This window comes from Fusarium oxysporum, chromosome 10, assembly GCF_000149955.1.
Source record: "Fusarium oxysporum f. sp. lycopersici 4287 chromosome 10, whole genome shotgun sequence".
NCBI classification, from domain to species: domain Eukaryota; kingdom Fungi; phylum Ascomycota; class Sordariomycetes; order Hypocreales; family Nectriaceae; genus Fusarium; species Fusarium oxysporum.
Window position 1 is genome coordinate 1,919,750 of NC_030995.1, and position 27,273 is coordinate 1,947,022.

At 49.1% G+C, this 27,273-nt stretch overlaps 11 protein-coding genes across 27 annotated transcripts in view; 6 read left to right on the forward strand and 5 right to left on the reverse strand.

The window, feature by feature from the left end:
• The first annotated feature begins 3 nt into the window (after nucleotides 1–3).
• On the forward strand, nucleotides 4–761 carry FOXG_20571 (uncharacterized protein). The gene is made up of 2 exons (XM_018400849.1): nucleotides 4–202; nucleotides 257–761. The coding sequence occupies exon 2, from the start codon at nucleotides 304–306 to the stop codon at nucleotides 634–636; it is 333 nt and encodes a 110-aa protein (XP_018249900.1). The 5' UTR covers nucleotides 4–202; nucleotides 257–303; the 3' UTR covers nucleotides 637–761.
• Nucleotides 762–1,703: 942 nt separating this feature from the next.
• Nucleotides 1,704–3,667, forward strand: FOXG_11591 (uncharacterized protein). The gene is made up of 3 exons (XM_018391289.1): nucleotides 1,704–2,201; nucleotides 2,259–3,297; nucleotides 3,351–3,667. Exons 1-3 carry the CDS (start codon nucleotides 1,792–1,794, stop codon nucleotides 3,600–3,602), a joined length of 1,701 nt encoding a protein of 566 aa, XP_018249901.1. The 5' UTR covers nucleotides 1,704–1,791; the 3' UTR covers nucleotides 3,603–3,667.
• A 510-nt stretch (nucleotides 3,668–4,177) lies between these two features.
• On the forward strand, nucleotides 4,178–6,622 carry FOXG_11592 (uncharacterized protein). Of its 2 annotated transcripts, XM_018391290.1 has the most exons (3): nucleotides 4,178–5,765; nucleotides 5,854–5,965; nucleotides 6,016–6,622. In XM_018391290.1, the coding sequence occupies exons 1-2, from the start codon at nucleotides 4,429–4,431 to the stop codon at nucleotides 5,930–5,932; spliced, it is 1,416 nt and encodes a 471-aa protein (XP_018249902.1). In that variant the 5' UTR covers nucleotides 4,178–4,428; the 3' UTR covers nucleotides 5,933–5,965; nucleotides 6,016–6,622. The 2 variants fall into 2 exon arrangements, with proteins under 2 accessions (XP_018249902.1, XP_018249903.1); XM_018391291.1 differs by lacking the exon at nucleotides 6,016–6,622 and having other exon boundaries at nucleotides 5,854–6,008.
• A 391-nt stretch (nucleotides 6,623–7,013) lies between these two features.
• Nucleotides 7,014–8,743, reverse strand: FOXG_20572 (uncharacterized protein; the record flags this gene model as incomplete). Of its 2 annotated transcripts, none has more annotated exons than XM_018400850.1 (2): nucleotides 7,014–7,837; nucleotides 7,898–8,743. In XM_018400850.1, the coding sequence occupies one exon, from the start codon at nucleotides 8,643–8,645 to the stop codon at nucleotides 8,319–8,321; it is 327 nt and encodes a 108-aa protein (XP_018249904.1). In that variant the 3' UTR covers nucleotides 7,014–7,837; nucleotides 7,898–8,318. The 2 variants fall into 2 exon arrangements, with proteins under 2 accessions (XP_018249904.1, XP_018249905.1); XM_018400851.1 differs by having other exon boundaries at nucleotides 7,695–7,830; nucleotides 7,898–8,645.
• A 587-nt stretch (nucleotides 8,744–9,330) lies between these two features.
• FOXG_11593 (RAN protein kinase) lies at nucleotides 9,331–15,098 on the reverse strand. Its single transcript, XM_018391292.1, has 2 exons — nucleotides 12,391–15,098; nucleotides 9,331–12,284 (listed from the first exon to the last, which is right to left on the reverse strand). The coding sequence occupies exons 1-2, from the start codon at nucleotides 13,079–13,081 to the stop codon at nucleotides 11,455–11,457; spliced, it is 1,521 nt and encodes a 506-aa protein (XP_018249906.1). The 5' UTR covers nucleotides 13,082–15,098; the 3' UTR covers nucleotides 9,331–11,454.
• Nucleotides 14,064–20,081, forward strand: FOXG_20573 (uncharacterized protein). 3 transcript variants are annotated; one of them, XM_018400852.1, is made up of 3 exons: nucleotides 14,064–15,107; nucleotides 15,285–16,386; nucleotides 16,441–20,081. In XM_018400852.1, the coding sequence occupies exon 3, from the start codon at nucleotides 18,549–18,551 to the stop codon at nucleotides 18,879–18,881; it is 333 nt and encodes a 110-aa protein (XP_018249907.1). In that variant the 5' UTR covers nucleotides 14,064–15,107; nucleotides 15,285–16,386; nucleotides 16,441–18,548; the 3' UTR covers nucleotides 18,882–20,081. The 3 variants fall into 3 exon arrangements, with proteins under 3 accessions (XP_018249907.1, XP_018249909.1, XP_018249908.1); XM_018400854.1 differs by having other exon boundaries at nucleotides 15,074–15,107; nucleotides 15,270–16,386; XM_018400853.1 differs by lacking the exon at nucleotides 14,064–15,107 and having other exon boundaries at nucleotides 15,229–16,386.
• On the reverse strand, nucleotides 19,758–23,831 carry FOXG_11594 (CMGC/DYRK/PRP4 protein kinase). Of its 12 annotated transcripts, XM_018391303.1 has the most exons (7): nucleotides 23,600–23,806; nucleotides 23,433–23,522; nucleotides 22,798–23,382; nucleotides 22,470–22,747; nucleotides 21,529–22,421; nucleotides 21,107–21,475; nucleotides 19,835–20,489 (listed from the first exon to the last, which is right to left on the reverse strand). In XM_018391303.1, exons 3-7 carry the CDS (start codon nucleotides 22,902–22,904, stop codon nucleotides 20,268–20,270), a joined length of 1,869 nt encoding a protein of 622 aa, XP_018249918.1. In that variant the 5' UTR covers nucleotides 22,905–23,382; nucleotides 23,433–23,522; nucleotides 23,600–23,806; the 3' UTR covers nucleotides 19,835–20,267. The 12 variants fall into 12 exon arrangements, with proteins under 12 accessions (XP_018249910.1, XP_018249918.1, XP_018249917.1 ...); XM_018391302.1 differs by having other exon boundaries at nucleotides 23,433–23,831; XM_018391297.1 differs by having other exon boundaries at nucleotides 22,798–23,522; nucleotides 23,600–23,820.
• Nucleotides 23,832–24,093: 262 nt separating this feature from the next.
• On the forward strand, nucleotides 24,094–24,425 carry FOXG_11595 (uncharacterized protein; the record flags this gene model as incomplete). Its single annotated transcript, XM_018391305.1, has 3 exons — nucleotides 24,094–24,115; nucleotides 24,182–24,271; nucleotides 24,331–24,425. 3 exons carry the CDS (start codon nucleotides 24,094–24,096, stop codon nucleotides 24,423–24,425), a joined length of 207 nt encoding a protein of 68 aa, XP_018249922.1.
• A 304-nt stretch (nucleotides 24,426–24,729) lies between these two features.
• Nucleotides 24,730–27,173, forward strand: FOXG_11596 (uncharacterized protein). 2 transcript variants are annotated; one of them, XM_018391306.1, is made up of 3 exons: nucleotides 24,730–25,658; nucleotides 25,711–25,941; nucleotides 25,992–27,173. In XM_018391306.1, exons 1-3 carry the CDS (start codon nucleotides 25,107–25,109, stop codon nucleotides 26,157–26,159), a joined length of 951 nt encoding a protein of 316 aa, XP_018249923.1. In that variant the 5' UTR covers nucleotides 24,730–25,106; the 3' UTR covers nucleotides 26,160–27,173. The 2 variants fall into 2 exon arrangements, with proteins under 2 accessions (XP_018249923.1, XP_018249924.1); XM_018391307.1 differs by having other exon boundaries at nucleotides 25,711–27,173.
• Nucleotides 24,871–27,262, reverse strand: FOXG_20574 (uncharacterized protein). The gene is made up of 2 exons (XM_018400855.1): nucleotides 27,170–27,262; nucleotides 24,871–27,120 (listed from the first exon to the last, which is right to left on the reverse strand). Exon 2 carries the CDS (start codon nucleotides 27,110–27,112, stop codon nucleotides 26,156–26,158), a length of 957 nt encoding a protein of 318 aa, XP_018249925.1. The 5' UTR covers nucleotides 27,113–27,120; nucleotides 27,170–27,262; the 3' UTR covers nucleotides 24,871–26,155.
• FOXG_11598 (uncharacterized protein) overlaps nucleotides 27,262–27,273 on the reverse strand; it is a gene marked incomplete at its 3' end in the record, with an annotated part of 1,144 nt that continues 1,132 nt past the window's right edge. The window contains exon 2 of the mRNA XM_018391308.1: nucleotides 27,262–27,272. Within this exon, the coding sequence (XP_018249926.1) occupies nucleotides 27,262–27,272 (11 nt within the window). The remainder of the gene's footprint in view (nucleotide 27,273) is intronic.

The following is a 27,273-nucleotide window of genomic DNA, read 5'->3' on the forward strand; positions in this document are numbered from 1 at the left end:
TAAATCCCTTTCACGATTACTCTCGAAACACGAACTCATCTACACCCCGTCCCATCCCTTGCAACGAATTTCGGCCACTCCACTGTCGAAGCTCTCCAATCTTCTTATAAACTAATACACAATCAATCATGGGTCTCTTCTTTTGTCCCTTCGGTGGGCTTGTTAGCTGCGTAAAGACATTCCTTGGCGTCTCATCCGCCGTGTATGTCTTACCACCTGACTTGGTATGATTCCACCAGCTAACAATATTTTGCAGGTCATGCTGCGTTTTCACATTAGGCAGTGGGCTTCATATGGCCTTCAATGACGAGACAGAGGATTCGGGGCTCTGGGATGAGAAGTCTAATCAGGGAATACTTTGGTCGTATGATGATGAGCCTTCGGTTTGAACCATGCACCGTGTATTTCTCCCGGCAGCCTTTGGTTCGTAGCCTCCGGTGCTGGCGTTTTCTACTGTACTCGATTGCATTTTCGACATTTCGTATTCTTTCAAGTCTGTTCTTGAAAGGATTTGTACAAGTTCAAGGAGTTCAGTGGTTGGAGAAGTCGGGGGGCAAAGTCTATTCGCCCGGTCATGCATGCGTTTCGGATCAAGCTTTGGAAAAGCCTGTATGCAAGAATGAGCTTACGACTTAAACGCTGCAATGAATGACTTTCAGGTTCTTCATGAAAGGCTATCATTCAATTAACTTACTTCTCTGGGAAAGACTGGCTCGAGATTCCTCATATGCTACGTTGGTAATGGCTATCACACTTCTACACAAATCACACATGAGCCCTCACTGGTGCAACGGGACTTGATGAAATCTTCAATTTCGACCTCTAGCAAGCGTGAAGCTTCGGCGCGGGATGAACCAAGTATGCCAGACCTTTAATCTACACTCTTTAACAAAGGGCCCTGGCACGTATTTGTTCTCCCGACTGAAAGCAGAGCCGTAATGTCTGTCGATTATCGCCTAGTACCTTCAGCGAGCCTACAATAAAGGGAAGGGAAGTTTGTTCACTGGAATACATGGAGACAAATAGACGAAGCATTGGTCGGCTTGTAGTGAGTGAAGTATGTTTCACAGCTGAAGATGAAAGACGTCCTTCGCCCCTGGGTTTCTTCTACATGATTCCCGGTTCAGCTTCGTGATACTACATACTACATGACCTACAACGGCGAAATCAAGGCTCCAGCTCGCCCATTTCCAGATCTGATTCCTCCTTGACTCGAAAATGGAAGTAGCTTGGCACCAACCATACCTACTACCAGATGTCATTGGCATTGGGACGATATCGAATTATAACGGAAAGGGGATTCGTTATAAGCACATTTCATAAAGCATGTGCCAACCAAATCCTCACATTTGTACAATTCTCACTAAGGAAGTCCCGAATCCCTTTCTTTCGCTTTCGACCATTCCGTATCATTGTCATCTATCTTGGTCTGCGTACCTAGTCCACTTTTGTAAAATGTCTGATGCTTTCAAATACTTCAAATCTCAGGGGCTGCTCTTCAAGGGCCGCGGTCGCAACTCCCCAGTGGGTTCTAGGCATTAGAGGAGGCAGAGTGTTTAAATCCTTCCGAACTCATCGTCGCGACTGACTTAACTCGTCGTTGACCCCTTCCATCATTGTCATCCTGGGAGTCAAACGACTTCAAGCCAGACACCTTGGTAAACAACTTGGACCTTTACACACAACTCTCAATTCATTCTATCATTTACAACCCGCCCATTTCCATCGCCGTGTCAACGTTATTCAGTATACCACCCTCTCAGCATCACATCATCACCCTCCCTATTCAACATGAAGCTCATAAACATTATTCCCATGCACCTGTTCCTGCAGAGCACACACGCTACATTTCTGCCCAAAGATGACCTTCCTAATATTCCCAAAGACGTTCACGTTTTCTTTCCCGATGATCGCATCAACTGGACCCGGTGCAATTTGGGCATTGATGAATACAAGAAATATCAAAAAGCTTTCGAGTGCGGTAATCTAACTGTTCCTCTCGACTATACCGACAAATCCAGTAAAAACACTACGACATTGAATTTAATCAAGCTCAGAGCCACCAAAACCCCGTTCAAAGGCAGCATCATCGTGAATCCTGGTGGTCCCGGTGCTTCTGCACTCGACGCTGTTTTGACGCAAGGACAAGATATGGCAAACATCACTGGCGGATTCTACCATATAATTGGTTTTGATCCACGGTAGGTGACATATCAGCTATGACAGGTTCAGTAGAGTCAAAGCTAACCTAGAATTAGTGGTACTGGCAAGACGATGGTTCCGCATGGTGATGAAGGATTTCCGGGGCAAATGATCGAAGAGCTCTTCTACACCTTCCAAAATTCGTCATATTTCATCACTCAACAATTACTTAGCGATGCTTTGGATTATACACGCACTATTACGGAATCCTTTGTTGCGAAAGACGCGGATCTTAGGAAGTTCCGTGGCACTACATTCGTCGCCAGAGATATAGCGGAAATTGCTATGGCATTGGGTGAAGGTAACAGCATCAACTACTGGGGTACGTCGTACGGCACGGTCCTAGGCCAGGTTCTGGCTAGTATGTTTCCTGGCCGTATTGAACGCATGCTTCTCGATAGCAATCTGCTCGCCGACGACTATGTCAATAACCTCGCGCTCAACAGTACCAAGGATGCCGAAAAGGCCTTGTATCATTTCTACGACGAGTGCATGGCAGCCAAAAATGATTCATGTCTCTTAGCTAACAAGCTTCCCAAAGGACCAGATGACTTCCTCAAGGTCCTCAATCATGTCTTCATGGTCTGCACAGGAGTTGGGGGGGGGTTACACAGCACTAAATCACTCTGGCTGACTGGTTCGATTTTACTCGCTCTCTACGAAGTAAAAGGATACCTTTGGCTGGATGAGCTGATTGTTACAGCTTTGGAGGGCAATCGTTCGATGTGCTCCCAGGAAATTGGTGACTGGGCATCTCCATGGAACCCTCAATCCGATCTTGCCCATCTAGCGATCTGGTGCAGTGACGCAAACGTTCGTGCTGAAACTATTGAGGAAATTAACTCTTTGTACGAAAGCAGTCAGGCTAATAATAACCCTTTCTTCACCCCGGCCCTGCTTCAACGCTCGGCGTGTTTTCATTGGAACACGCACGCAGCTGAGCCGATAAATCTTACAAGCCTTGAAAGAGTCGAAACAAAGAACCCAATCCTTCTCGTCAACGGTAAATACGATCCGGTGACTCCTTTGGATCATGCCCGGAAGATATCTGCCCGGTTTCCTGGAAGCCGGGTTGTTGTTCACGAAGGTGTTGGTGTAAGTACAATACCATGTCTTGAACTGATGGTGATACTAACAGAAATTCATAGCATTGCTTCGGCGCCCATCCTTCCAGTTGCACTCGAGAAATTGTAGCCAGATATTTCATCGATGGAAAGTTGCCCCCAGCAGAGGCCACCTGCAAGCCGGACGTTGATGCCTTTGAGATTGTTGAGATTATACGTGAGGAAAGGGCAAAGGACGCCGGAAATCATAAGATTCCGGTTTTCCTGTGGGTAGTGCTCGGTTTCTTGGGTTTTATCTGCGTGTGTTTGTTTGTGTGTTTGTATTGTTCGAAATGAAACAAAGCTCCTGGGCTGATATAAATTAGTAGAACAGTATTAAAAGTATATGACTATTCCTTCTTACAAGATTACCTATTGGATGTTTCTGCGAAAAGAAAAGCTGACTGGTTGCTACTCGCAGCTCAACTCAGATGTTTTTTGATGATCTATAACTGGGGATACCGGTGCTGACAAGAAGCGATTGAGAGCCCAAATTAATGCTTATTCCTATATCGTCTCCGCTGCGGTGCCTTAGCCTACCAGCCATGAACAAGCCTAAATAGCTATCAGCTGTCCTTATTAATGCTCCTCCAATATGAAGTTGAGGATCGTATCTCAGCTATTGTAGGGTAGGCAGGAGGTAGCTCTAACTTAGCGTAGTTGATAGATCAGCATCGCCAGATTCTAGAAGGATTAAACTTTGCAAAGTTCCAATTAAATGGAGTCCCAACCCACTCCTTCAACCGCGCCATAGATCAAAAGAGCAATCACATCCGCAACCATGAAGAATATTGCCGGTATCCGTATCTGACTGCCCGAAGCCCCCCGGTCAATCTCAGATTGCACCATTGGCTCAAGTGATGGCGTCGATAAGACATTTCTCGTCTCGCAAGGGGAGGCAAGAAAACCTAGGGACCTTTAGACTGAGTGACAAAAAGATTTCAAGTAAATTTAGGATAACTAGTATAGATTTAGTAGACCTTAGATGAATATTTTTGGCACCTTGGTCTAATGTTAGAAGTTTTCTTGCCTCCCCTAGTCTCATAAAAAGAAGGCTTCTCTTCGCCAAGACCACGATCAACCCTTATCAAACATTCTCATCACCAGATTGGGAGGCGTCAAGATGAGCGTCGACGTTCTTGCTGGCGGAAAGGCGAACCCGTCAATGGGCGTGGAGACGAGGAACGACAACAACGGCGATCTTGTAACGGCCACCGAGGAGCAGAGCCTTCAGCGCGGTCTGCATGAGAGGCATCTTTCTATGCTGGGTATCGCTGGCGCTATTGGCACGGGTCTCTTTCTCGGTCTAGGTCAGTCTGTTCAGACTGGTGGTCCTCTCGGCGCGTTGCTTGGATATGCGACTGTTGGTCTTGTCGTGTGCGCCGTGCAATTCGCATTGGGAGAAGTCGCTGCGTTATTGCCGGTCACAGGAGCTTTTGTGCGGCATGCCGAATTTCTCGTCGATCCCGCCTGGGGGTTCGCAATTGGATGGAATCTGGTTTACGGCAACATTCTGTCGATCCCTTCAGAGATCACGGCCATCTGTGTGTTGTTCGAGTTCTGGACCGACATCAACCCGTCGCTATGGATCATGATCTTCATCGTCCTGACCACAGTCGTCGGTCTCTGCTTCGTCCGGGTTTTCGGCGAGGTTGAGTTCTGGTTCGCCCTTCTCAAAATCCTCTTGGTCGTATTCCTCATTATCCTAGGGTTGGTCATCAACTTAGGAGGCGTCCCTGGCACAGAGCGAATTGGCTTCAGATATTGGAAGGACCCAGGGCCGTTTGTCGAATATATCGCTACGGGAAGTTGGGGCCAGTTCCTTGGATATTGGTCTGTCATGACCAGCGCTGTGTTCTCCTTCGCGGGCGTGGAATCTATCGCCATGGCCGCTGCCGAAACGCGGAACCCTGCGCGTGCTATCCCTAAGGCTTGCAAGAACGTCTTCATCCGAATTCTCGTCTTTTACATCTTGGCCATCCTCATTGTTGGTATGCTTGTGAGAAGCGACGACGAGAGACTAAAACGACCAGTCCGGAGCCGCAGGCAAAGCCCCCTTTGTCATCGCAGCCTCGGCGGCCGGTATCCCAGCGATCCCCTCCGTTGTCAACGCCGTTGTCATAACTTCCGCGTGGTCGGCTTCCAATCAGAGTCTTCTCGCCGGTACCCGTGTTCTCTATGGTCTGGCCCTCAAGCGACAGGCGCCTCAGATCTTCCTCCGTACAACCGCGTGGGGTGTGCCTTACGTCTGCGTGCTCTTCTTCACTTGCTTCATGTTCCTCAGCTTCATGAGTCTCTCAAATGGAGCTATGACCGTTTTCTGGTGGCTAGTCGACCTGACAGCGGCGGGAGTGCTGATCTCCTGGGCGTCAATCTTGTTGAATCACATTCGTCTGCGCCTTGCGATGAAAAAGCAAGGAATTCCGGTCGAAAGCCTGCCCTGGCACAACTCTTGGACTTGTAAGTGGGAGCCTAAAGTTATAAAAGTTTATCCTAAAGTGATAAATTTTATCCCAAAGTTATAAAAGTTTAGCTAACATCAGAGTAGTCTACTCTTCTTGCGCCGGTTTGTTCATGACTCTGCTTATCCTCCTCACGGGCGGTTTCCGCGTCTTTACCAGGGGTAACTGGGATCCCGTTGGCTTTGTATCATCCTACTTGTAAGTTCTTCCGATGCCAGAGAGCAGTTCACACGCTAATGGTATCACAGGGATATCCCTCTTGTTACCGCAGCGTACTTGATTTGGAAGTTTGTCAAGAAGACCAAGGTCGTGCCGTTAGCAGAGATACCCCTTCAGGATGCTTTCAGAAAGTCGGAGGAGGACCACGAAGTGGTGACCGCTTAGGCATAGGAGCCCCAGGGAGCAAGAAATCTTCTGGCGTTAAACCAAGGTGCCAGAAGAACCTAATGTAGGATTTACTAAATCTATACTTAATTATACTAACTTTACCTATGTCTTTTTGGCACTTAGGATAAAGTCCCAACACATAGGATAGAAGTCCTAAGTTTCCTTACCTCCCCTTGAGGGGGTAATACTAGCGTATCATCTTGTATTAGCAAGCGTTGGAGATAGTAATGGGTATATAAACGTCATTCGATGATGCTCTTGAAGTTCGGGAGCGTGGCTCTCAACATCCTAACCAGCTGGCACCAGTTCGATCTGCCTCGACACCCAAGGTGCGCTTACCTTCAATTCTCCATCAATGTTTGTGTTTACATTTTATTGTCGCATGGATCTTGAGAACGCCGCTGCTAACTCCAGCACTGTGGCCGTGGAGATGAGTTCGTGTCAAGTGTACTGTCTGTGAAAAGGGGGCCCAGGTAGCACTGGAGATACTTTCCTGTTGAACTATACCCGAGAATAGTCTAAAAAAGAAGTTACAGATATCCAAGCTGGTCTCTGTTGCTTTTTAAAATGTCTTTCCTTGCTAAACCGCTGGTATTAGTCACTGTGGCCGTCCTTGCCTCGAGCTCTTCATAGAGTTGCAGCCAGGAGGCTCTTCTCGATCATGACTTGGATCTCACTTCTCTAATAAAATTAGATTAACATTCTTATCTAACATAAATCCTTAAGCCATGTACCAAAGACTGTGAGCATTATGGGGGATTGCTTGTGCGTGATGCTCAAGTTGCAATCGTCCTCCCCTGACACTTTTATGACACTCGTTGATATCAACACGTTCAAGGACCAAAAGGCCAGTACTACATGGATTCATCATGTTTCAAGAAGCATAGTCTTATTTGAGACTCTTTTCTTGTTTATTGAGTTGCTAAGAACGATTGTGTACGCTCCTGATCAAAGTGTCTCGGACCCTCATGGACGTGTAACACTCTGACATTGCTTCGGGAGAGAATTAAAACCAACATGGTAACCGTAGTTTCTATCTCCTCGAGTACTAGAACCTTCGAATTGATCTGTATTCTGGGTGCACCTAGCATGCCAACTCTTATCGAGGAGTTACGTGGTTGTCGCCTCATTCAGGGGAACAGCTCAGCATATACAATGGAGGGTTCTCCAGCAACAAAACTTCTGACCTTACAACTAAGTACCAATAATAATTAGTCTAAAGCTATAATAAATTCTAGACTAAATTCAGCTAATCCTTTCTGTTACCTAGGATAGCCATCCTCAGTTGTCTTGCCTCCCCTCAGAGGAAGATACAGGATCTCAATTCTCCAAGAGACCTTTCAAACTACATACAATTGAGATTTGGCGTACATGGCAATGATTGAGGCTATGCAAGTCTTGGGTTTATGTCGTACCACGGCTTCTTCCATGAGCTGAATGTCTGGGAATAGCCTCACACCTCTCCAACGCCTCAGTGTATACTCCTTCAGGGAGCCAAGATTCACTCGGCCAAATGGATGAACATAGACTCCACGAAACGTATGATCTATTCGGTGTGTCCGTCAAGACAAAGCGACCGGAATTTCCCAGCTCGTGCTGTCGGAACGCTCGAAGAATGTCACTCGGAAGCATACTTCCCTCCCAACCGCAGATGTCTTTCATCAACCTCCGTTACACTGTTCTCTCCACGATATTCTTAGAACGGGCTGATTTCTAATGGTACCGACCTCCAGTTGCACTTACAATTCCCTAGCTATTCCCGCGCCCTGGGGGCTCAACTCAACCGCCACTGACAAACATCCCCTCCCCCGCAACCACTCCAACGGCAAAACACCAAATTAAGGGGATATTCTAACTTCGTTTCACTTCTCCCGAGAGTTCAGTGGCTCACATCGAAACCCTCCAGCCGCTGTCTCTTCAATGCAGAAGGGTTACAACGCGCATAACCAACACGAACCGTCGAACTCTACCAAGAATATCGCGTGAAACACGGCTGACATGGTCCGGACGCCCATGTAACAATGACATGATACAGCTCACATGTACAACCTTCAGCCACAGGTTTTGTTGTGTTTTTTTCAGCTTTTGCAAATCCCCAGCATAGCCTCATAGAAGTTAAGTTAGTAATTAGAGGGCTATGACGATCAATGGCTTGACTCGCGGGCTATGGGAAAACGTGACACGTTCCCCCCTCGCCTTGGAAACTATCGAGCGATGATAGAGTTTCGGTCCGTAAGCCCAGGTTCACTACACTGTTTCTGGTCTGACAACATCTGTGCGATGTGGCCGAGAACAAGATCCGCAGGCGGGTTGGCTTACATGCCATGAGTCGTACAGCGTGGATGAGGAAATTATGATGATCGTGGGTTGGGCTGGGCTGGGCTGGGCTGCGGCTGCGGCTAAGGCTTAATGTCATCCTGCAGGCCAAGGGAGGCTTTGGGTTTGACGGGAGAGAGGGCTGGATCGTGAAAGATGTAATGGTCGGCGCCATCCGGGGGAGAGATTATGGCCGCAGGATCTACGATTACAGCTCGGACCGAGTTGAGGAGGAAAGTCAAATTTGAGATTCCAGATGTTGGTGTTTACGAGGGACTACCTTGGTTGTGTCACTATAGTTGAGCATCTTGTTGCTGTGCACAGCCCATTGTCATATCATGCAGTTGTGAAGGTTACCGGATCTAATCATTCACAACTTAAGTTGCTTACCAACTTTGGAGATATCATGAGAGGTTGATATCATTCTCTCGCCAGGGGGTTGGCTCGGGTTAATTGACAATAGTGATAATTTAGCACTGCAAATCACAGCTGAGACGATCCATCATCATCACCAACCAGCCAACGGTAGTGCTACTTAGTGGCAAGTAGACTTGGCATAGTTCAGCGCTTGGCGTGATACTTGAGTAACAGGTCCAGGTCAGCAGAGTTCATAGACTCGTGCAGGCCACGCTACAGGCGCGTTCCAGTGAATGAATGGCTCTATCTCCCCGAACCCATCAGCCATCATCTCCGTGGAACCACGGGCCTCTTCTTAACTCTAGTTAGTGTTAGTGCTCGCTGTGCCGCACACCCACTCCCCGAACCATGATCGGCAACCAGCGCTGAAACCTGCTTCTTCCTCCCCCAAAACGAACCATCAAAAGGGCCAAGCCAAGCCAAGCCAACCTTGAAACTTTCCCGCTTACGTTACGAGATTTAATTAAACTTTCTGGGCATTTTAAGCGAAACCTCACTTTCGTGGTGGCATTTTAGCTACTTTAGTCTCTTCCTCTCTTCCCACCGGAAACAACCAAGGGAATGAGATGTGATCAACATGCGCATTTCTCAAAAGTCGCTATTTGAACTTTGACGTGCAGTTCAAGAGGAAATGCCACGGAGTGGTCCGTGATGTTTCTTTCTCTTCTGTTTGGGTGCCCAAGCTGGGCATTACTCTACTCGAAACAAGGGCCTGAGACATTTTTTGAGTGTCTTTTGAGGTTTTTTTTTTTTTTTTTTTTTTTTTTTCTAATTAGATAGCGGTGAGACTGAGGCCAAACAGACTATTGATTTCTTGTCTGTTATTAGTGACTGGGTTGAGATAATGCAATGCAGCAGAGTTCCATTTCCGTGCTTGTCTCACGTTGAGTGGTCGGCAGTTTAGTTTAAATGGCCTCTGCGGTGTAAAGTACTTTGTTATCACCAGGGTATCACATAATTCTGTGCACTTGTCAGTACTTGAATGGCATCAGTTGTCTCTCATATTTCCCTGAATAGCTTCACCACCACTATCACCAACTTCTTGTCTACAGTATGTGAGCAGTCAAAATACCACCATGTAAGATCGTCTTCACTTTCATCCTTCATCCAATCGCCCCAATAATCGTCTCCTCCTCGTCACGCTACCCTCCTCAAGCCCGCCTCACCTTTTCACGTCTGCCCAGCTAATTCGCTACGACCATCTCCACACATCCATTCCAAAACTCATGCCGTTCGCCCTAACTAAACTATCCCTGCTCATTGGGCGCCACGTTCTCGCCTTGTTTTTTCCCTTCTTTTCTTTTCTTTTTTTCTCGCTCTCGCAAGCGTTGCATCGCTAACGCCCGCCCCACAATGCACGAGTTCCAGGGATGATTAAGTTGCTTTTTTCTACTTCGGCTCGCATGCAGCTTGAACGGGAGCACCGTAGTGTGATGCGGTAGACTGGGGTCTATAGTATGTGACGCTATTCCGAAGCCTTTGTGAGACATCATCATGTTGCTGTGTTAGTCGAGACGGTCAAGTTCACTCACATTCGCATGGCACAGCAAAATTGGGACAGTTTGTATGAGTGAGGTATCTTATTGTGTGTGGTCTTTCATTCATAGGATGATCGGCAGATGCATCTCTTTTGTGCGAGGTGCCGTCTATCCCTCAGTAAACGTATGGTTGCGCAATATGCGCTGTGGCTATTGAGCCATGTCCCCTTCGCTCTAATCTTTGCTTGAGACCAAGATTCAAGTCCATATGGCTCTTGTCCCATGTCAACTTCTTTTCCTCCTCTTCTTGTAGAGTCCCCATCCGATCCGTCATGATAAAAATAGTAAAGAGGTATCTCTGATCCAGTTCAAGTGCAAGCCATGGCCATTCTTCTCGCTTCTATCACAAAAGACAGACGCCTTCCAGAAAGTAGTAGCATAACAAAAACGAGGAGCAAAGGAACAACAGTCATTATCCTCTGGAATTCCTGGGCAAACAAACATAAGCTCTTCCTTGGGCCGGTAGAAAAGAACATAAACGAGGATCGGACAAGCAACAACTCCAATCTTTCCGAGTCTTCTTTTCTGTCTCTGCAGAAATGACAACAAAAAAAGTTCGCCTCCCATAAAAGTCTCGATGCGCCAAACATCATGCTTCTACAACTGATATCTTGCCCATCCTCATAATATTCGAAAAGACAAAACTCCTCGCTGTTTAAATAAGTGTTTTGTAGGTGAAATAAAGAAATTTTTGTGACAAAGAAAATAGAAACCGAAACAAGAAAATGTTGCTCCAAAAAGGGGGAATACAAGGCCGAAAAGAAGCAATCCCAGACTGTCATTCAATGGGTCGTAAAAAAGTGTTTTTGGTAGGCGTATCCTTGCACGGCTTTTGGTAGGTATTGGTTCCATGGAGGTAAGTGTGGCCAAGGGTCGATATTAAAGTCGAGTAATATCCAAGGTGGTATAGAAGAATCAAACAGTGTCCTAGGTCAGTGGGGTTTGAGGCCTCGGTGACATCTCATCCAGGTGAGGTCGTAGTAATAATAGTGGCCGTTATGTCGAAAGCGAGAGATCATGTCTCAAGCCTTAGTAACAGCCTTGAAACGTAGGCATGAAGGGGACCTGTTGATGAAAGGGCACATGGTGCTGAAGCATGGGCACTTGTTGAACGTATTTTACCATATCCCAGATAGGGAAATATGATTTGGGTTGACAAGGAGCCTGCACAGAGACAGGAACCTGAGCCTGTACTGGCATAGGGACCTGCTGGCAGAGCATGGGCTGAGGGGGAACGGCCACTGGCACGGGGACGGGCCCAGAGTACTTCTGGGGCACGAATTCCTGGCTGTGGTAGATGAGTTGATGTTCCTTGGGCTCCTCAGGGTCGAAGGTGTGTGGTGCAAACTCAGGAGGAGTCTGCGGCATCTGGCGTTCCTGTTCAAACTCGTCGTCCAGGTCGTCAATGGTAGAGTCGCTTGATGTGAGCGAACCCTCATCATCCGAGGAGGCGGGCGACAGTGAGTCGTACTCATAGTCGTCGATGATGGCATCCTCGGAGGAAACGTATTCGGTGATGTGGTTTGGTGAGGCCGGAGGTGTCGGTAGAGACGACATAGGCGGCACGGTAAACATAGAGCAGGCCATGATCCTGGTTCGGAGCTCAGAGAGAGTGATCCGCTGCTCGGGGATAGGCTCGAAGATCCGTCCCAAAATGTCGTTCAGTTCATCCGACAATGGGAGGATGGTCTTCAAGAAGTCCTTGGATCCGGCATAGGCACGGTAAGTAGAGTCCTGGAAGGAAGCTTGTTTCCATGGGTTGCGTCCACAGGTGAGGTTGACGAGGATAACTCCAAGGCTCCAGACATCATTGGGGGCGCAAAGGTAGTAAGGCTTCCTAGCAGAGGGGTCCAGGCATTCTGAAAAGAGAGAAAGAAAATATGTTAGTTGTCTGTCCCATCCGCGATAACATCAAGATACAAAAGGGGTGCTTTCAAGGGGAGAGGGAGGGGGAATAGTATGTACCTGGACTCATGTAGAATGTTGAACCGCATCCGTAGTCCTCGGATCGATCATCAGAAGTAGCAAGACCAAAGTCAGCCAGCTTAACAGTGTCTCCGTGGTCTGTCACCAAGATGTTCTCCGGCTTGAGGTCCCGGTGGTAGATTCCAAGGTTGTGGCAGTGTTCAACAGCATCCAGGATTTGCAGAAAGATATTCCTTGATAGTTCATCCTTACCAACATATTGACCGCGCTCAGTGATATTCAAGAAGAGATCGCCCTCAGGGCAGTACTCGAGAATAACATAGATGCAGTCAGGATCATTCACAATCTTGAGCATCTGGACCACGTTGGAGTGTTCCGATGCCTTCCAGTGAAGACGGATCTCTCGTTGTTGGTAGGCAAATTGTCTGGATTCCAGAGGGGTTCCATCGGGATTGAACTTGCTCAAGCACTTGACAGCGTATTTACCTCCGGTCTTGAGATCGACGGCAAGGTACACGACGCCATAGGCGCCAGTTCCAAGGATGTCAGTAAGCTGGAGAGTGCCCTCAAGCACGCGGCCTAGCCTGGCCTCCGGGGCGAGAGGGACGCATCGGTTCTGGAAGTGTCGAGAGTGAGGGGCCGCAAATGGTTGTTGAACTGTGCACTTGGGATGATCGAATCCTGGAGAGGGCGGAGGGGTTTGGTAACCGAATATGGCATGTTGCTGCATGTTATCTGGTTGGTATCTCACGAAGTAATCCTAGAAACTGGGTTGTATTCTTGAGGTTGAAGTAGATCCTAGGGCCGGCAGAGATATAATCCAAAACGGCACGGCATACAGCAGCAAGAAAAGTAAAGAGAAGAAAATACTGTGTATTTTCCTACGGCCTGTGATGGGATCCTGTTCCAAAGTCCAGTCCGGTCCAGTGTAGTCCAAACGGGTCGTTATTAAAAAGTTCCTTGGGGTGTGGTTGGTGGTTGAAGTAGCTTTGAGGTCCCGATGGCCGAATCAACGGGTCGAGAAGAGAGATGAGAAGAGTTTGTCGGCCTTCCAGGGGAGATATTGTCGAGTGGGAGGTTGAAGAGTTGTTGTTCGACAAGAGTAGACCAGAAGGTCACGTCTGCGAGAGAGTGAGAGAGAAGTTGCCGGAAGGAGTGTCGTGAAAGTGGTGATAGAGGTTCCTCAAACTAGATCCAGCCAAGTTTGGAGATGGGCAGAGACGATAGATAAGTCTCTCTAGCGAACAAGGACAAGGCGAGCGAGACACACACACACCCAAGACCTGACGGTACGTACATGTTCTAGTCGAGCGAACAGCTTCACTCACTCACACTTGACACATCCACATCCATACACGCCTCGGGCTTGGGATTGCGTTGCGTGGAGCAGGACCCACCGCCTCAATCATACCCTTGTCCAGTTGGAGAGATTAATGAGCATGGGTATGGCCCTGTCTTGGGTCTTGGCCTTGGCCTCGTTGTGCGGTAGCGTTAGCGTTGCGTTGCGTAGCGTAGCGTTGCGTTGCGTTGCGTTAATGCTCTATTCTTGTCTGGGCGTAGAGTGAGAGGGAAGGGGGGCGTCCTTGGCTCATGAGGCGTTGGACAAGAGGCAGGGATTGGACAGAGGACTTGATTTGGTGACGCTGAGCAATATACGAAAAGGCAAGGATCCGTTTAGAAGTGGTTCTCCCTGTGTCACTGCCTCCAGGCCACGTCCTCTCAGGTTTCTCCCAGGCCCACCATCATCTTTTTGGGCTTCTGCTCTGTTCTGTGAGTCTGAGACTCTCACTCATCAGTCTCAGCACTAACGCCATCCATCGGCCCACTGCCACTTGAAGCCTGCCTCGGACCAGTCATAGGTCTCTGGTGGCAGATCTCTAGCAACCTGGGCGGTGCCTGTGCTGTTGTGTTGTGCCGTGTGTTTCTGCTCTGCTGACACCCCCCAAGAAAGCCAGAGTGCGCTGTGCCGTAGCCGTCTTTTGTGCTGCGTGTCCTCTCTGTGACTTGACTGGCTTCTGAGGTCCACCCATCGGGCGAATCGTCATAATCAACAACCCCCGTGATGAATCACAGTTTGGCCGTAGCTTTGCCTCCGTGTGGCTGCCACTGTCCTTCCCAACATCCATCTCCTCTCCCGGCCGGGGCGGCGTAGGCGTACTCGGTACTCTTCTGATGCGGAGACGTCGGAGGCCGGCGTCACTCTCTCTCTCGCTGCACGTTGGAACTCTCATCACACACAGAGTTTGAGTCCGGCCGTGTCTCCCCCTTACACATGCTTTTACTTTACTTTTGCCGGACCTGCCTCTGAGCAACAACTGGAACGGAACAACAAACCTTTTTTCGCCCAGATACGATTGAGTTTGCGACACGATTGGCTATCAGATGGGCGTCTGAGGCGCTTGGCGACATGTTTTGCACAAAAAGGAATGCATGAAGTCATGGAAACGAATACACACTCAGTTACTGTCTGCTGTGCCTGTGTGATAATAATGGATGGATATCTTGGGGGGCTGAAATGTGAATGTGAATTCAATGTGAAGTGAACTGGCAACACTGTTGCAGAATGCAGATGCTGAATTGCGTCGATCCCCTCACTAATGAGGGTCGCTATTTTGCCCCTCCAGCCAGTGAACGTCCCCGCCGTGAGGCTAGAGCAGCTAGGCGCTGCATAAGTTTATGCCAGCTCCGTTGGTTTATGGTTGGTTGGTTATGCACCAACAATAACTCACTGCAGAAAGATAAGATCGACATTCTTGGTGAGCCATCTCTATTCTTCAACCTCGTGCTTTTCAAACTGCCCTGCCACCCTTGAGCTTTGATTGGTCCGAGGTTAAAGTGTATCAAATATCGAGATCACGCATGCTATGCCATGTTCATCACATACTGTATTCTCAACAAGGCTGACAAGGGGAAATGAGATTTGCTTATTCTAGGTTGATCAAAAGAAGCAAATCAGCAGCATGGTGTTTCATCCATAAGCGATCCTCCGTCGGCGGGTATACTGACAGCCCTGGTTGCCTTTGTCTGACTTGAAGCGAGACGAGGCCTGCCATCAGATATCCATTTGGTTGTCTCTGCACGTATCCGTCTAACGGCATGTCTTCGAAGGGGCCTCAACCCGCCCGCTGGCAGCTCTGCTCTATCCTCTGTGTCTGTTTGCAGCGTCCTCACGGGCTGCTGGCCTAGACCCCGGGATCCCATATTACTCGAAGCAGACAGGTGCAGAGCTCGGGTGCGTCAGTCAGTACCACCCAGTGGTCCCAGGCCGCGGTGAGATGCAGGTAGAGTGAATGAGTGGTGTCTGTGTCCCCCTGTCGTGTAGGACGATACAGAGTTTCCAGACAGCACAGCACAGTTCACTTGCTTGTCAAGTCAAGAGACCCCTTGAACAGGCCACGACGGTGACAGTGGCAGCTCTCCAAAGTTACAGTGAGGCTGACTGATGGGAAACGGGACGGGTTGCAGAAGAGGCGTCCAATGAGAAGCTGTACAGGTCCCAAGGAATGTGGCCCGTTGCCTGTCTTTATCGGCCTGTGATCTCTGTCACCCGTTGGATGCATGGCATGGATGGTAGTCTAACTGATAACGACGACTTTACTTTACGGTGAGAATGTGAAATGAGAATGTGAATGCGTATGTCGGCTCGGGTTGCTTCCAGTTCAGTTCCTGTCATCGGATGTGAACGGGTATCGTACAGTGCCTCGCCTTTGCCTTCGCCTTGCCTGGCCTCGAACCCCGGATCTGAGCGAGCACTGACTGACACTGACAGATTGAGGAGGAACTGAGGCGACGAGGCATTCATTTTCTTACTGATCACTTGTTTTCAACCTCATTTAGTTGTTCCAGCCACGAACCATTATCGCATGATCTCAGCTTCCCCAACGTGTTTCTCCATGCATCCAAGTGGAATTATTGATAGAACTTCAGGTGAAGCGAAGCAAAGCAACTTGACAATTGTCCAAAATACCGTCTCGCCTACCCTATTCCATGTCAATAAGTCCGAATTCCTCCAAGGGCCCCTGGTATTCCAGCTCAGTTGAGTGGTCCCCTAAAAACAAGACAGTGTCTCATTGCTAACAGTTGTCAAAGACGGGTTGGGGCGGGTCGATGGGCCCGAGAGAAGCGGTCAGGGCATTCGAGAATGGACCTTTCACCGTGATTACCGATCAACCATCAACTGCATCGTCAAAAATCACGGGTGCATCTAAACCCTTTGAGGTCTAGGTCCTGGCACTCAGATCTCCAGCAATCATCTCCGACTTGGTTATTCCCCGTTGTAGCCCTGTTCTTTACGCGCACTGAGCTCTAAACATATCATCTGGATCCACTTGACACAGTGAGGCCGCTGTCTAATCCTTGATCTACAGGGATATCCCTGGAATCGACCCATCTCTCGCCAGCGAGCACTGATTCCTCTGACGCCAATGCCACTTGAGTCAAAGTCAAAGAAAGAAAGAAAAAATGTTCTAATTAATCTCCAGTTTCTGAGTCCGGGGCGTCGATCATACGCCACTATCTACTGTAGCTGAAGCATGGCGTTTTTTTTTTTTTTTTTTTTTTTTTTTTGGCATCAAACATTGCTTCATGAGGGTTCGAGCTTTTCTTTCATGGCGATGACCATGGGCAAACAATCATTATGCACTAAACTCTTCTGTCTCAGCATATGTTATGCATGGGCTGATTACGTTTCGACCGCTGACCGAAACCTGCTTGCCTCTACCGCTGCAACTTGATTGAACCACTGGCTCTCGCACCAAGCGACGGCAATGCAAGAGCTTGCTCCATCCTGGTTCGATACCGGCTGCTCTTATGCATTCATCGTTGGTTGCGAAGAAGAACAGCCAGCAAATCGGGATGTTACTCTGGCAGTTCCAAGCAGGAAAAGGTTAACCACATGCCATATCGATCCAATAGGGAGTTATCCTCAACACTGCCGTCTATGCACTCACTTAGAGAAGCTATGCGCATCTTGAGTCATGGCTATGCATCTCTACGGTTGAGTCCAGCTTGCTACGGCACAAGACCTCAGCCATAGTCCTAGGTAGATCGGGAGATGGAGAGAAACAAAGGCAGGCGGGCAGTCACTCGCATTGAGGATGAGCAATCGAGAGCACACCATCAACTGCCGCCAGGGCCACTTCCCCGGGAACATGGTTGCGGTTCGTCTCTGAACCGGCCGGCGCTGGTATCACCTTGGCTTGGTTTGCATGATATCTTTTTGAAGTCTGGTGTTTCTAGCCCGATTGAGAGATCCTTGCCGTTGACAATGGGACTTTGGGGTGGAAGCGAGAGCTGGGACTCGTTTCTGGTCTGATAACGATCTGAAGATCGATCGTTGAAAACCTCTGGCGAGATACGACGACCATCACATGCAGTGCCGAATCGATCAGCAGTTATCTCTTGGAGACAACCACTCACTACGTATCTCCTTGTAAACTTTGGTCAATGAAGACGCCATTATGAGATAGAAGACCGTCTCAAACGTCAAGCTGCACCACTAGAGCCAAGACTGCCCGTTTCGAGGTGGGCTGACATCAAAGCCTCTGTTTGTAGATTCACCGCCAAACGCTGGATGTCTGCAAGGGCTGGTATGTGTAGCGTGTGGACGCAAGGGAGGACAATGCAACACACAGTATTTGTCACGAGGCCCCAAGAAAGCGGACGTGCGCGAGAAACACGCTCAGCTCAAACATAATTTGAGATACCAGAATTGTATCGCATCATGGCCGATCATTTACGGGCTCGTGGCTACCGTAAAGAGAAACCAACGTTGTCGCCTTGGTTCAAAGTCTAATGCACTGCCGGTCTCGACTCTCAACGGCGCATCACTAACTAAGCAGAAAGTAAAGTAAAGTAAAGTAAAGTAGGGGCGGGGACTTTATTGGGTGGTGTTGAAGCTTACGGGATGACATCCGCGGCGCCTGGAGGGGCCATCATTTGCATCACCGACTTGTGAAGTTGAAGATCGAGTTGGTCCAATTGTAGCGCGATCCAGAGTTAGAGCGTCACATTGACTCTCGCTACCAAGTTCAAGATCTTGATGATGCTAAACCGTGGTCTACTAGAATTGATACGGCTCCCCTTGAGTATGAGGGATGGGGAATGGTCTGGACACACGAGGACAAGGTCCGCTCATAATCAACCTCCTTCTTGTTTGAATCGGCCGTGCCATGTTCATGTGGAGTTAGAATCTAGAGATGCCGTCACGGAGCGGACCCGGGGTAGGACAAGGAGCATCACAAACGGTTATGTTATGTTACCCTGTATCCAAGCCAGATGACATGGTTCTTCTACTGTATGTTTGTGTATTCACCTATTTGTCAGGGCGGGTAGTACATTTTACAGTAATTTGTTGTCCATTCACAGTTATCGCGTCCGATCACACGAAACATCATAATTGTCGCATTGACCTGATCATCATCCAATACAAGAGCCCTCACCAAGACACAAAGCGATCACCACGACGTACTGTAGGTCTCCCAAATCACAGGCTAACAAACTTCTCCTGGACGGATCATCTCTCCTCATGAAACTTGTAGGGCAATCACCAGCAAAACCCAGCAAATTGCACCAATGAATAACCCATCGAAACAAAACCCGCCGATCCTGACGACACTCTCGCCACAGCCCGTCATAATGTCTCAAACTCCCCCTGTGATAAAGTGAGGCTGAGAAATCCCGAATCCACTTTGATTTCATCAAACCCTCAAGCTCAAGGGATCCTTGCCCTCGCTCCGAGTCTGGGCGCAATCTCCGTCGCAGGTTCTGTTACAGGTTTGTATGAGAAGGGTGTTACAATCACAATTTTATTCCTGCACATCATAATGCAGGGCAAACATCGGTACGGTACATTCGGGGAGAACCGATAAGATCGCTCAAGACAGAATGAGTGACGATCTGTGACATTGTTGATCAAGGAAGGGATATTGGATCATCAAAAGCCTCACCTTTGCGCATCACGACAATCATCGACACAAACGTCACGACTTGCTCGCCATGCTCATCTTCCTTCTGTACCACTGACATTATCTGTGTGACCTCATTGACCTCATTGACGTCAAGTTCTCAAACACAAAGAAGAGACTCTTTGATAGTCTGACCAACCACTCCCCATCCCGACCAAGCGACTTACACAGACCACAACCCGTGTCCCCCAAACCATCTACAACAAACATCTCAAATGTAACATCGGCTGCCAGCAATCAGATTTAGCAAACCACAATGTGGAATCAGCCCTGATCGTTACGCCCCGCCTCAGTCTCTGCCTACCAGGCTGTCAAACTTGAACCTGGAATGAACAATGTAGCCTAGAAAATGCACAACATGTTCACCTAGCGTAGGCTGCCTGGCGTGCTCACGCGGGTCAGCAAGCCCACGCCTGCATCGCCACTCCGTGCCCGGGAGCCTCAACCTCAATACCAAGCCCGAGCATGTGGATTCCTCCCGTATGAGCCGGGCGTTATGTGACTCGGAATACAGCGAGTACGAGGTCACGCATCGTAAAAAGACTCAATCAACCATCGGCGATCATTCATCAGACAATCCGAGCATTGCTTAGCGATTCCTTAGTAGCTATGTTATTACAACTGTGTAGGCATTTGTTTTAGACCCTCGTCCAAGCTCGATACTCCAGAACTCCATCAAAATTTCTAGCCTGCTTCTTCCAAGTCTAGATTCCAATAAACTCGGCTTCATACGAGACATAACAGACAAGGTGAGACATAGCAAGGCATGATATAAAAACGGCGGTGACACGTTCAGAGACATCGATCAAACCACCAAATGTTTTGAACCAGCGAGTATCCTCCCTTGCTTTGTCTAGCCAAGTATAATCCCCCAAAAAATCTCTCATCCCGCGCCTTTAATTGTCTCAAAACAGCGTCATGAATCCATGACCCGAATGCTTAACACCCTCCTTACCGACGTACATGTCCCGCCCGTGTAGTAAAGAAGGGATGGCGCAGTGCATCAGCCGGCTTCATCCTTTTGTCGGGATTGAGTGTAAGACAGTGCTCGAGGAGATCAATGAAGTGGTTCAGATCCCTCGTTTCCGCGTCATTCATCCCTGACGACGCAGCCATTAGTCTTGTCCGTAGATCCCGAGTTGGCTTTACCACCGCCATCGTTCGGACGGTTGTCTGTAAGCACAGTTTGTTAGTTATCCATTCCTGACTCATAGTTCTAAAATGGGAAAAGGAATTCTCCATATAAATGCGCATGTCAACAAGGGCTGAGCGCTTGGCCAAACTCTTAGCAGCCGTTGAACTCGTATGCAAGGGATATGTAGGTCATCGTTGCTGACGCTCAGAGGGAGTCCGATCTACCGAGACAAAACAAGTCATGCGACCTGATCTTTAACCTTGAAAGGATCTCGAGGCGTTCTGTAACCTCATCTCATCACACCATCCATCCCTTGCTGAGTTTGTTCGAGAACCCCGCAAGGGCGGTTGAGATCAAACATGCCTGATGGCTGTTGTTTTGATCTATCGACCGTTGTGTGGGTGGTGTTGGTCATCGTGAAGTTACCCCACATATCCCGAGCGCTTCAGTCTGCAAGGGATCTAGGCGCTTACGCTCGCAGAGCCCCAAGATGGAACAGCCCCAGCCATTGTCGCAAAAATAGCATAGACCTCGCGTGGGCGGCCACCAAGAGCATGACCGTATGGCGCTTGTAGGCAGATGCAAGGAGTGTGATGGCAAAAACAACAGCAAAAACAAAAACAACATGGAGGGAGTGAATGGAATCACAACATACCTTGCCGAGAACCTTGTCTCGTTCGATGCTGACGAATTGTCCCTTGTCGTCGAAATGAGCTGGCGATAGTTGACCACGCTTGAACAACTTCGGCGTTAACCTTCCTCTGATCTCCATAATTGCCTTGAGCATCTGATTGTTGCTGTCTCCAGCAAAGAGGATTTTGCCGGTGTACATCTCATACAACGTGCAGCCGATGGACCACATGTCGACGGCGTAATCGTAAGGAATGCCCAGAATAATCTCCGGCGCTCGATAGAATCGACTGACGAGGTATGGAGTGACATCCATATGCGCTGTCGCCGCATCCGTCTTGTCGATAGCCGTACCCAAATCACAGATCTTTAGCACGTTGTGACTCTCGTTTACCTACTAAAGTCAACACTCGCGTGTCTTAATATTAGCATCGTGGGGTTGCATACCAAGATGTTGTCCGGCTTGAGATCAGCATGAATGATACTGCACTTTCGCATGTGCGCGAGAGCGACAAAGATCTGGTATGCGTATGCTCGCGTCGCTCCAAGATTGATACCCACATTGTTACCAAACTTTCGCAAAACCTCTCGCAGGTTCATGCTCAGGTTCTCGAATACCATGCACAGATGGCCCTTGTAGTCGAACTGGCGGATAAACTTGATGATGTGCTTGCGACCCTCAGGGTCGGCCTCGTTGAGCTTCTCCAGAATAGCAATCTCTGTGTATCCTCCCTTTCGGAGGGCATCATTGTTTCGCATCATCTTGATAGCGACGAGCTCCTTCGTGGTGATGTCGACGGCACGGGCTACCCCTGAGAACATACCCCTTCCCAGTGCTGCCTGGATCTGATACCGACCATTCAAGACTTCACCGATACGAATCTTGTAGTAGCCATCTTTGTCGTCACCTTCGAGAATACCTCCCTTGATAGCTGGGACATCAGGGGCCTTGCCGTCGCCCTCGATAGGCGCGACCGGCTCGACAGGTTTTGTGGCATACTTTTCCTCGTCAAAGTCTTCCGCAAACATATCGAAGTCATCATCGTCGTCATCACCGCCGGTCTTTTCGGTAGACTCTTCTTGAACATCTTCCTGTGGCTGTTGTTCCGTTGCAATGGGATGCTGCTCACCATGAAGTACGACGTTTCCGTGCCGGAGCTCATGTCGTCGTTCATCCTCCTTCATGTCTCCAGTAGGATCGTAGTCAGCGGCTGAGGGGCCATCCTCCTCGTCTGGCTGAGCCTTCCCGTGGCTGTTCATCAGGTTTCTGTCATCGAGGAAGTTGATACCCCCAGGAGACATTTCGATATGTGATCCGGGAGAGCGCGGTGATGCGATATCTGCACCTCTGGTCAATAAGATCCCTCCACCAGATGCTGTTGACATACCTGAACGGGGAGTGCGGGGGCTTTCAATGTCGGACTGTGCTCTCATGGGCGTGTCGGGCGTGGTGGACGCAGGAGAAGCTCCGTGAGCTTTACTTGCAGCAGCACCTACAGCATGGAGAAGGAGAGGAGTTGCAGAACTGTGCTTAGCCAGAATCTCCTCACGTCGCTTGCGGCGTCGCTCAATTTCAGCTTCTTCGTCAAAAGGCTCTGGCTCTTCGTAGTCGGGCTCTGGCTCAGGTTCCGATTTTCGTTCGGGTTCCTTCTGAGCTGCTGGCTCCCTATGAACATGTCAGTGCTTCGTTCAACCTAGGAATGTAGATCAACATACTGCTGAGAAGCCTTGGAAGTGCCATGTCCATTTGTAAGGCCTTGTTCAGGTTTAGCATGATGTCCTTGGGCGCGTGAAGCCTCTCCTACAGTCGTTCCCTTGGACATAGAACCGCCATTTCTCGTGCTTTCATCATACTTAAGTTCCCTCGGCCCATCGTCGCGACGATCGTATTGGCCTTCTCTGACAAAACGATCAAACCTGCCCCTATCCGAAGGTCGGGATCTTTGAGGAGAGCGACTCCTGTTTCGAGGTCGTTTGTTGGAATACCGATCTCGGTCTCCATCGCGGTAGTTGTCTCGGTCGCGGCTCCGATCGCGGCCCCCGTAGCTGAAATTTGATGCGCGCGATGCAGGTCGATCTAGGTCATCGTATTGTCCTCGCGGCTTGCGATGGTCGTCACATCGCGAATCCTCGTAGTTCCGGCGATAGCCTTGATCGCGAGGCCTGGAGTTGTAGTGATCCCTGTCTCTGTCTCTTTCGTCGTGCGATCGCTTGTAGCCACGGGGTGAAATGGTTCGTCGTGAACCGTTGCTGTATCTAGAAGCCGAATCGTGATCCGGAGTCGAAAGTCTACTTTTGTTTCTGTCTTGACGGTCAACACTGCTTCCTCCAGTATGCTGCAGTGAAGTTGCCTTCAAATCTTCAGCGCCGTTCTCGACGATCTCGCCTTCGTCCGAACTCGACGCCATGATGACGACGGTGCTAATTTAGATCCTCAAGGCCTTAAATGGAGAGAAGCAGAAACAGTGTCAGCGCTGGGGACTAAGAAGAGCAGAGTGCAATGGGAGAAGAGCCCAACCGGATCAGTAGTGACTCGTAAAGGCTCAGAGCCGATAAGGGAGGTAATGTAGCGGATGAAGGAAGACTGGAGCGCAGTCCAGATGAAAAAAAAAGGTGGGTAAGCGAATTGGAAACTCTGAGGCGAGTGCAGGTGCTGCGAAACCTAAACAGGTGTCGCGATGCGAGATGAAAGTTATTATCTGAACCGAATATCTCTAGACTTTTGACGTCAGGTAACAGCGAAACAACTGATGAGGCTACAAGGCCCATTTTCTGGATTAGCTAAGCCCCGAAAGACCCTTATCCATCTTATCGAGCTTATCCCCGCGGTCGAAAGTGGGCTCACCGCTGCCAGTGAGTGGGCTGGGCTGTGCTGAGCGCGAAAGGGCCTGGACAAAAGTCAATAAGCGGGAGGCAACTTTTCCCTCTCGCGACAATCTTTGTTTCTTCAACCGCAGCTTTTCCTCATTTTTAACACAACTCAAGACTCTCTTTCACTTCACGTACATCAAAATGGGTGGCACTAACCGAGAAGGTTTGTTAAATCCCTCCGACTCACAAAGTTCCACGGACGTAGAAAACTAACCCCTCCAAACCACAGGCGGCAAGGTCAAGCCCTTGAAGCAGGCCAAGAAGGCCCAGAAGGACCTCGACGACGATGACAAGGCTTTCCTCGAGAAGAAGCGCGCCGGTACGAACTTCCAAAAACGAAAGATACAAAGAAACATCACACTAACAACTACGATACAGACGAGAAGGCTCGCAAGGAGCTTGCCGCTAAGGCTGGAGGCAAGGGCCCTCTCAACACCGGTGGCCAGGGCATCAAGAAGAGTGGAAAGAAATAGACGTTTCGCCTGGTTCTAGCGACGATTGAGCGAAGACTCGAGATATCCCTGGAGGCTTTGGATGGCGTGAGCGCATCAGACAGACAGCCTGCGTGTTTTTAGGCGTTTTAGACATTGGCGCTCACTGATCACAATATTTTCGCGCGATGGCTAACGAGAAATGAATTCTATGCTGACCCAAATGCTGACCTGCAGTGTCTTGTTATTCCCGTGAAATCAGACCTGAGCGTAGTCATGATCGTAGAAATGCTAGAACGTCGATGTTATGGTAGTAAAACCTCCACTGTATTAGTGGATTTCTTCAGCGAACAGCAGATCTCTCGCCAAAAGACTTTCATCTCCATTTTCAAGTCCATCATAACTTCTTTTGCAATAAAACAGGGTCTTCGACTAAAATCAAGTGGAACTTCTACGACGCTTCTAGAGGCCTTCTTTCATTAACCATACATCATCGATTTGTCTTTAGCCTCGGAGCACGTCGCGCGTCTTTTCATGTGCTTGTCCCAACAAAACTACCCTGGTCCAACAACACAACAATAAACGACCGGAGAAGTGGAACTTGGTTCATATATAAGTCGAGAACTAAGGCGCAAGGACAAAAGCTCTTGTCGGTTAACGATTCTATGCAAAGTTCCTGATTCTAGCTGCATTTGTTCCGAGTCTGGATAGCCTCATTTCATCATGGCCGATACTCAGCCCTACGGCGTTCGCAATCGCCGGCCTTCAGTCACAGACAACCTTATCAATGCCGCTAAGAACTTCGAATCAAAGTTTGAGCAATCTCTACTCATTCTGTGGGATGATCTCCCAGCTTGGCGTCGCGACAATGCCTTCATCCTCTCGGGCTACCGCCAATCTCATGGCTCTTATGCCCATTCATTCCGCTCCCTCTTTTACCTCCACAATGAGTCCGTTAATATCTGGTCTCACCTCCTCGGTGCCATAGTTTTTCTCGCTAGTGCAGCCTACGTTGATCGAGTTGTCCGGCCCCGGTACGAAAGCGCAAGCAGTGCTGATGTACTCGTCTTTGCATGCTTCTTTGGAGGCGCTGTTGTATGTCTGGGGATGAGTGCTACGTACCACACTTTGTCGAATCACAGCGATACTGTTTCAAAGTGGGGGAACAAGTTGGATTACACAGGCATCGTGGCTTTGATCGTTGGCAGCTATGTTCCTGCTCTGTATTACGGCTTTTTCTGTTTGCCTAATTTGATGGTTTTCTATTTATGGGTTGTAAGTCTGTAATGTTGTTTACTGATGGTAGAGAAAGTCGCTGACAAAGTAGATATGTATACTTGGTCTTGGATGCACAATCGTTTCATGGGTTGAGCGCTTCCGGACCCCAGCATGGCGTCCGTACCGTGCAATGATGTTCATCGGCCTTGGTCTCTCTGGCGTTGTTCCTGTCATCCATGGCCTATTCATCTATGGTTACCAGGGTCTTGAAGATCGCATGAGTCTCAGCTGGGTTCTCCTCCACGGGGTCATGTACATCTTTGGCGCTGTACTCTATGCGGTATGTCCTCCCTGACTCTTCACGCAAAGCATCTAAATCTGACTTAATAGGCTCGTTGGCCCGAGAGAAGCGCACCTGGCGCCTTCGATATTTGGGGGAGCTCGCATCAGATCTTCCACATTTTCGTCATCCTTGCAGCCGTTACACACTTTTACGGTATGGCCAAGGCTTTCGATTACCACCACACCATTATGGGCTCTCAGTGTCTCATGGACTAATTGGCTTGCTCTTCTGTTATTGTCAAACCAAGATCTGTGATCCTCACCAGACCTGAGCCCATCGCCACTGCAGCCCAACATCCATACTCTTCGTTAGGATTCCATTCGGCCACGGTGATCCTCGTCAATGGCTCGTAAATGATGGCTCGGGTCGGATCCATGATAGCACCCCCTTCTTCTTCATCGTCGCCGACAGCTGTGTCGGTATCCTTCTTCTTTGGCTTCTTCCCTTTCTTGACCGGCGGTTTATGGGCTGAATGTTTAGTTAGGCTGCGCTCCAATATGAAGCCAGTCGCTATTCTTGAGACTCCTCGTGCCGCCGCGGGTGACTCAGCTGGAAAAAGCTTTGCGGGGCGATGTTCGTGATGGAAGACTCGGATACGGTCCGTGGGTTCACGCCTTGTGGTGAAGAGTTCAACCTGGGGATTGATAGCCCACAGCGAGCCGTCTAGAGAACCGACGAGGAGGTATGGATGTGTTCGTCCGACTGCGAGACAGGAAGGGAAACTTTCCCCTGTAAAGACGCGACGCGCAACAGGGAATTGCGAATGGTGCATGAAGCCGATGTGGGTATTCAGTACACCGGCGGATGGGTACATGGAGTAGAAGCCAAGCAGGTGGTCGCTGTATCCAAGCAGATTTGGTTGTGTTCCAACTGTAAGGTTCTGGACTTCGGTTGACTCGTAGCTTGGCGCACGAAGGTCAAGCAGCTTGACAGTTCCGCCGACAGGGGTTGAGGCAACGAGATATGGCATTGCTGGATAGCCAGAGACGAGGTCGACTACGATATTGTGGTGGACAGGATGTCGCGATAGGAGGCGATGAGGACGTAGGGACCAAATAGCAATAGAACCGTCCGTATAACCCAGCACCAGCCGGTTGAAGTTGATCCATGTAAGAGCTGTCGCTTTGACGTCTTCGTCTGGGAAGCCGAACACAGCTATTGGCTGCATAACCTTTTCTGAACACTGTTAGTAATTGGACTGATGTTAGTGAGATACTGAACTTGCCATAACTTCCCCCTCCGCCATCACCAGCCTCCACCACGTACACGTTTCCGTCATCGCAAAGAATGGCCAAGAAGCCGCATGCAGGACTCCATTCACTCTTGAAT

Bases quoted from the DNA above. Each gene is read 5' to 3' on its own strand.
- FOXG_20571 (XM_018400849.1), top strand. From the start codon at position 304: ATGACGAGACAGAGGATTCGGGGCTCTGGGATGAGAAGTCTAATCAGG.
- FOXG_11591 (XM_018391289.1), top strand. From the start codon at position 1,792: ATGAAGCTCATAAACATTATTCCCATGCACCTGTTCCTGCAGAGCACA. The intron at 2,202-2,258 runs GTAGGTGACATA...ACCTAGAATTAG, and splicing joins ATAATTGGTTTTGATCCACG to TGGTACTGGCAAGACGATGG. The intron at 3,298-3,350 runs GTAAGTACAATA...AGAAATTCATAG, and splicing joins TTGTTCACGAAGGTGTTGGT to CATTGCTTCGGCGCCCATCC.
- FOXG_11592 (XM_018391290.1), top strand. From the start codon at position 4,429: ATGAGCGTCGACGTTCTTGCTGGCGGAAAGGCGAACCCGTCAATGGGC. The intron at 5,766-5,853 runs GTAAGTGGGAGC...ACATCAGAGTAG, and splicing joins CTGGCACAACTCTTGGACTT to TCTACTCTTCTTGCGCCGGT.
- FOXG_11593 (XM_018391292.1), bottom strand. From the start codon at position 13,081: ATGCAGCAACATGCCATATTCGGTTACCAAACCCCTCCGCCCTCTCCA. The intron at 12,285-12,390 runs GTACATACTATT...CTCTCTTTTCAG, and splicing joins AACATTCTACATGAGTCCAG to AATGCCTGGACCCCTCTGCT.
- FOXG_20573 (XM_018400852.1), top strand. From the start codon at position 18,549: ATGCCGTCACGGAGCGGACCCGGGGTAGGACAAGGAGCATCACAAACG.
- FOXG_11594 (XM_018391293.1), bottom strand. From the start codon at position 23,489: ATGGCGTCGAGTTCGGACGAAGGCGAGATCGTCGAGAACGGCGCTGAA. The intron at 21,476-21,528 runs GTATGCAACCCC...TGACTTTAGTAG, and splicing joins TCAAGCCGGACAACATCTTG to GTAAACGAGAGTCACAACGT. The intron at 20,490-21,106 runs GTATGTTGTGAT...CTGTGCTTACAG, and splicing joins GAGACAAGGTTCTCGGCAAG to ACAACCGTCCGAACGATGGC.
- FOXG_11596 (XM_018391306.1), top strand. From the start codon at position 25,107: ATGGCCGATACTCAGCCCTACGGCGTTCGCAATCGCCGGCCTTCAGTC. The intron at 25,659-25,710 runs GTAAGTCTGTAA...CTGACAAAGTAG, and splicing joins TGGTTTTCTATTTATGGGTT to ATATGTATACTTGGTCTTGG. The intron at 25,942-25,991 runs GTATGTCCTCCC...CTGACTTAATAG, and splicing joins TTGGCGCTGTACTCTATGCG to GCTCGTTGGCCCGAGAGAAG.
- FOXG_20574 (XM_018400855.1), bottom strand. From the start codon at position 27,112: ATGCAGCCAATAGCTGTGTTCGGCTTCCCAGACGAAGACGTCAAAGCG.